This window comes from Heteronotia binoei, chromosome 7, assembly GCF_032191835.1.
Source record: "Heteronotia binoei isolate CCM8104 ecotype False Entrance Well chromosome 7, APGP_CSIRO_Hbin_v1, whole genome shotgun sequence".
Lineage (NCBI taxonomy): Eukaryota > Metazoa > Chordata > Lepidosauria > Squamata > Gekkonidae > Heteronotia > Heteronotia binoei.
The window spans coordinates 120,503,301-120,509,233 of NC_083229.1; the positions used below are offsets into that span (position 1 = coordinate 120,503,301).

Sequence of the window (5,933 nt, forward strand, 5' to 3'; positions counted from 1 at the left end):
GTGGTACTGGAGAGCGTAAAATATCGTGAAGTATCTGTCCACGGCGATTGAGAGCAGGCTGCAAATGGACGCCAGCAAGGAGCTGCAGATGACCGAGTCGATGATGTTGTCGATGCTCACGGTGAAGCCTTGCGCGTCGGCGTCGGTGTTGTTCAGCAGGGTGATGACGATGGTCTCCGAGCCGTTCGAGACGCTCACGAGCATGTCGGCCACGGCCAAGCTGCAAATGAAAAAGTACATCGGCGAATGCAGGTTCTTGTTCTTGGCGATGGCCGCGATCACCAGCACGTTCTCGAGCAAGCTGACGAAGCCTAGGGTGACAAACACTTCGGGGGAGACGAAAAGTTGCTCGTAGCACCCCTCCAGTGCGTAACCCTTCCCCATCGACCTGTTCGTGCCTCCGCCGTGTAGTCCATAGCTATGGTTCCAGTAGGTCAGAGGCTGATGAACGCCATAGGGATAGGTGAAGTTCATGGTATACAGCGCTAGCGGTGCAGGCAGAGTCCCACCAGCTTGTTGCCTGTTTAATCCACTGGCTTTTTCTCCTTTCAGCAGCTCTTAGAGAGTTTCACTGGGAAGGCAGCTTTACAGTGAACCAGCAGCATGCAGTTCTGAACGGTAGCATGCCACGGAACAGCAGAAAGCCAGCATGCTTTGTAGTAACTGAGAGCTTATCCAGCTCTACAGTTCCCTGAACCCTTCTCGAGGAAATAGCCGTACACTGTTTCTCTCTCGACGGCGCCCAGGGTTTCAAACGATACGAGAGCAACTTTTCCGCTATTCTCCGCGAGAGTTAAATCCACAAGGCTCATGCGTCCCAGTCCCTGCTGCTGTGGCACAAGATGATTTCAGACTGTAAATATATTGTCTCCCAAGCAGTGCCTGCTAGCTGCTGATTCTCATACTGGGATGGGGAGAAAAGGTAGGCAGCGGCAGGCCCTGCCTCCGGTCAGACGACCAGCCAATAGAGAGAAAAGGGATGTGCGAGATGCTGAATGCACTTCGGAATTCTACCCAGCCTGGCAGAACAGCTTCAGGCGCTGCAGAGCGTTCAAGAGCGAGACTTAATAGGCATGCGGCAGGATGCACTCGCCTGATCAGATGTTTTGCTCCAGATTTTGTAACTCTGTGTGATTCGCCTTAACGTTTTCAAGATCGCTTTCTCTTCCTCAGAGATTCTGATCGGGCCTTGGGAAAATAATCCTTAAACTATATAGATGTTACCCCTCCCTCCCTCCCTTTCTGTTGGGAAACCCCCCAAAATAGGAAACCGCAAATGAGGGTTGAATATTCCAAAGCGAGAAGTAATCCATGTATAAAGTTTAATGCTTTAAATTCTAATGAGGAAGCTTAGATTTCATACCGGGGCTGAGAGAGCTCTTACAGCAGCTGCTCTTTCAAGGACAACTCCTACAAGAGCTATGGCTGACCCAAGGCCATTCCAGCAGCTGTAAGTGGAGGAGTGGGGAATCAAACCCGGTTCTCCCAGATAAGAGTCCACGCACTTAGCCACTACACCAAACTGGCTCTCAGGGGGTGACATAAGCTCTTTGGGGCATCCTTGTGGAGAAAGCGGTAAATGAAGTACATAAGTAATAAACATAGGTGAAGACTTGGGGGAGGGGGGGAGCAGAAGAAAGGTAGGTTGGTTGTTTTGCGTGAAGGAGAGAAGAAAGTTAGGAAGGTTGAGGACATGGGGGTTGTTAAGAGGATGGAAAGAGGAAACAGTGTGAGGCAGGGAATACAGTGGAAAGGGAGATGCCCCCTGCAAATCCTTTCGGGTTCCCCGTCATGCAGTTGGAGCCTGTGGCCACCACTGAGCAACACAGAAAGCCAGTTTGGTGTAGGGGTTAAATGAGTGGACTCTTATCTGGTTTGATTCCCCACTCCTCCACTTGCAGCAGCTGGAATGGCCTTGGGTCAGCCATGGCTCTCGTAGGAGTCGTCCTTGAAAGGGCAGCTGCTGTGAGAGCTCTCTCAGCCCCACCTACCTCACAGGGTGTCTCTTGTGAGTTGGGCGGGGGGAGGTAAAGGAATTTTGACCGCTCTGAGATTCAGAGTACAGGGCGGGCTATAAATCCAATATCAATTCCCCCAGTTTTCTTTGGGTAGAAGCAAGTAAGAGTAGGTTGGCTGATGGGAGGAAAAGAAAGAAGGAAGCAGGAAAAAAGGTGAGACTATGGAGCTTTGAGGAAAGAAGAAACAGTGAGGGAAAGGATACGGGATGTTCCTCACAAATACATATGCATCCCTTGTTGGCATTAGCTTAGTTCTCATGGCTTCTCCAAACAAACCACAGCCCTGGCCATACAGTGAACTAGGCTTGTCAATCCTCAGGTCCCAACGGGGGATCCCTCGGTTTTGCAGACTCCTTCCCACCCCAGTCAGCTGGCCGGTGGGCAGAAGACCTGCTCCCAGAGGTGCCTTTCCACCTCGAAAGGCTTAGAAGACTTGGAAGGGCTTGGTTTTTTGAAAGGTGTGTGTGCCTTTAAATCTCCAGAGCTAGGCGGAATGGGGCAGGGCGAGCCTGCAGAATAACATGGCTGTTGTGAGAAAGGGAAAGGAAGCCTCCATTTGTTTTACAGTCCCTTCAGAAGTTGTTTGCACAGTAAAGTAGAGAGAACCTCCAGTTTCCCTGTGTTAGTCTGAAGAACTTGGTTGAGTATACAGCATTCAACAACTTCCATGGTGAGTAAATTGCCCCAGTGAGACCACAAAGTGTGTGCTTCCAAACTGTGTTTATTTTGGCTGCTTAGTGTGTGTGTGTGTGTGTGTGTGAGAGAGAGAGACAGGAAGTGGAAGTGCAGCCAGCTGCTGGGGAATGAGGGAATGAAGACTGCATTAAGGGAACTGTACTGCTGTATTTTTAGCTATTTATTTATTTTAGGGAATGATAAAGTCTTCTGGCTCCATCCCCAAAGTCTCCCGGCCCCACTCCCAAAGTCCAGAAGTATTTTCTGAGTTAGCAACTGCCTTGGCAACCCTACAGTGAACACACATATGACCCGCATGCCACAGCTCAGTGGTAGAGCGTCTGCTTGGCACGCAGAAAGTGCCAGGTTCATCCCACGGCATCTTCACTGCCAGTCTGAGTAGACAATACTGACCTCGATAAACCAATAGTCTGATTCAGCATACAGCAGCTTCACGTTTTCATGTGTGCACCTGTTTATAAGACCCGATGAGCATTTACTTTGCAAATGGAATCAGGAACCGTTAAATAGATGCACCTGGGGTAGCAATCACAGATTCAGCTGTACACATGTTGAATGTTATATGAGAATTGCTTAACATATGTATAAAGAGCAACCAAGTGTATCCCGAACATGGATTGAACATCTGTTCGTTGTGACTTGCGAACAAGGCGTTTGAGACTGTCGTTTGAAGACGGTGTTAAGAATTCTGTGTTGAAAGCAAATCCTTTGCCTTATAGTTTCACTGAGGACAGGGAATGACTACAAAATCTCCTTAATAGCTACGCTGTTCAGAAATACATTGATATTCAGTAACACTACCTGGTAAAACACAGGAATGCTTTGGGATTCTGGTGTCTGATATAAATCGTATGAGTCACCAGATGGGTAGACCAGAATAAATGTCAAAGGCAAGTAGATAACATCATTAATCTACACTTACTGAAAGCCTGAGATTGTTTTAATTTTTAAAGGCTGTGCCAAAGTTACTCCATTTTTTTTTATAAACATGATAAATACTTCCTTTTTTTCAGCAGTCATGTCATATATTTCTGCGGCTGTCACTTGCTCAACAACTTCCACTTTTCCTCATGGAAAACGAAAAACTGATTGTGACATAACGTCAGCTTCTTTGTGATTTATAATTGGAGGCCACCACTGGCGCAAACGGCCTTCTCTCCCCGTTATCATTTGCCCTCACCCAAAATTATCCAGGCCAATAGGATTTGCTATGTTGCACTGTGACATCATGTCATGAAGTAAAGGTGTTTACTAAAATGCAAGACAAGAGTTTCCCCCAGATATACCCATCCCCTCCAAAAAAGAGGTTAAATTAAATTTCCACGCAGGCTACAATTGTGACCAATAATAACAATCATTTTGGGAACAACATTGCGGGGGGGGGGGGGGGCGGTGTTTACATTCAGGGTCATCTTCCTTTTGAGAAAATTACCGTACATGATCGCTGATCTGGATTGGACTGCTTGTACAACTAATATAAGAATCAGCAATTTGGGGAACTGTGGAAATAATGGAACTGAACAGCATATCTAAAATGTGAATGGTTACATAAAGTTTATATTGGTAGCCATTTACAGAACTTATTATTTTCAGTCTAACGATTAAATGGAAGTACATTTTGCACAGGATTAGTCCTTGTTGGTGGCCAGTAGTCTTTTCTTATCACTAAAGAGCCAGTTTGGAGAAGTGGTTAAGTGTGTGGACTCTTATCTGGGAGAACCAGGTTTGATTCCGCACTCCTCTGCATGTAGCTGCTGGAATGGCCTTGGGTCAGCCATAACTCTCGCAGAGCTGTCCTTGAAATGGCAACTTCTGTGAGAGCTCTCTCAGCCCCACCTACTCACTAGATGTCTGTTGTGGGGGGGAAAGATACAGGAGATTGTAAGCCGCTCTGAGACTCTGATTCAGCGAGAAGGGTGGGGTATAAATCTTTCTTCTTCTTATCTGTAGCTGTGAGGGAGTTAAAGATTGCTGGTCTTTGATGATAGACCACCAAGGAAGACTCTGCTGAGGAAGGCAATGGCAAGACAGCAAGACAGTGTTTACATATGTATGTATTTATGTATGTATAGTCATACATACTGTGGTGCTGAAGAAGACTCTTGAGAGTCCCTTGCACGGCGAGGAGATCCAATCAGTCAGTCCTAAAGGAAATCAACCCAGAGTGTTCCCTGGAAGGCCAGATGCTGAAGCTGAAGCTCAAATACTTCGGCCACCAAATGAAAAGGGAGCACTCCCTGGAGAATTCGAGCGAATTTAGGAAGACGGTGGGAGATAGAAGGGCCTGGCATGATGTGGTCCATGGGGTTGCGAAGAGTTGGACTTGACCGAGCGACTGAACAACAACAAATTCATAAACAGACACCTTCCTTTAATTCATGCTTCTTTTAAGTACTCAATAAATTACAAAGATAAAATCTCTTTTTTACAAAGAAGAAGAAGAAGATGATATTGGATTTATATCCTGCCCTATGCCCTGAATCTCAGAGTCTCAGAGCGGTCACAATCTCCTTTACCTTCCCACCCCCCACAACAGACATCCTGTGAGGTGGGTGGAACTCAGAGAGCTCTTACAGCAGCTGCCTTTTCAAGGACAACTCCTATGACAGCCATGGCTGACCCAAAGCCATTCCAGCAGCTGCAAGTGGAGGAGAGGGAATCAAACCCGGTTCTCCCAGATAAGAGTCTGTGCACTTAATCACTACGCCAACCTGACTCTCTATGTGTGATTTTCACAACCGTGAGCTTTATTTGACTTTTCATAGGTGTGTACTTTTGGCCACACTAGGAAAAGGCAAGAGGCATTGAAAAAGATAACAGCGCTAGGAAAAGTTGAAGGCAGCAAGGGAAGGGGAAGATGCAACAAGAGATGGATTGATTCGGTTTGCAAGACCCGAGCGAGGCTGTTAGCAACAGGATGCTTTGGAGGGCACCCACTCACTGAATCACCATAAGAGCCTTACCTGCACCTTACCCACACAGGCATGTGCTATCATAACAGTAGACAGACAATGAGTCGGGTGACATAATGCGAGACTGTTCCTGTTTCTAGGAAACAGCCAAGAAGAGATGCCATCTCTAATGACTTGGCTCATTGCTGCAAAACTTACACTTTTATTTCATGACAGATGTTTTCCGTTCAAGCTGTTTCTTTCCTCCCCCCCCCCCTTTTTGTCATTTTTATCCTCTTTTGGCCAGTAATTGCTATAGGTTTATCAC

General features: G+C 46.8%; 1 protein-coding gene across 1 annotated transcript; it reads right to left on the minus strand.

Moving 5' to 3' along the window:
* LOC132575566 (melanocortin receptor 4-like) lies at positions 1–474 on the minus strand (the record flags this gene model as incomplete). The annotated part of the gene is made up of 1 exon (XM_060244373.1): positions 1–474. A coding segment is annotated over exon 1 (474 nt), but the record flags the coding sequence as incomplete, so codon positions are not given.
* Between the last annotated feature and the right edge of the window lie 5,459 nt (positions 475–5,933).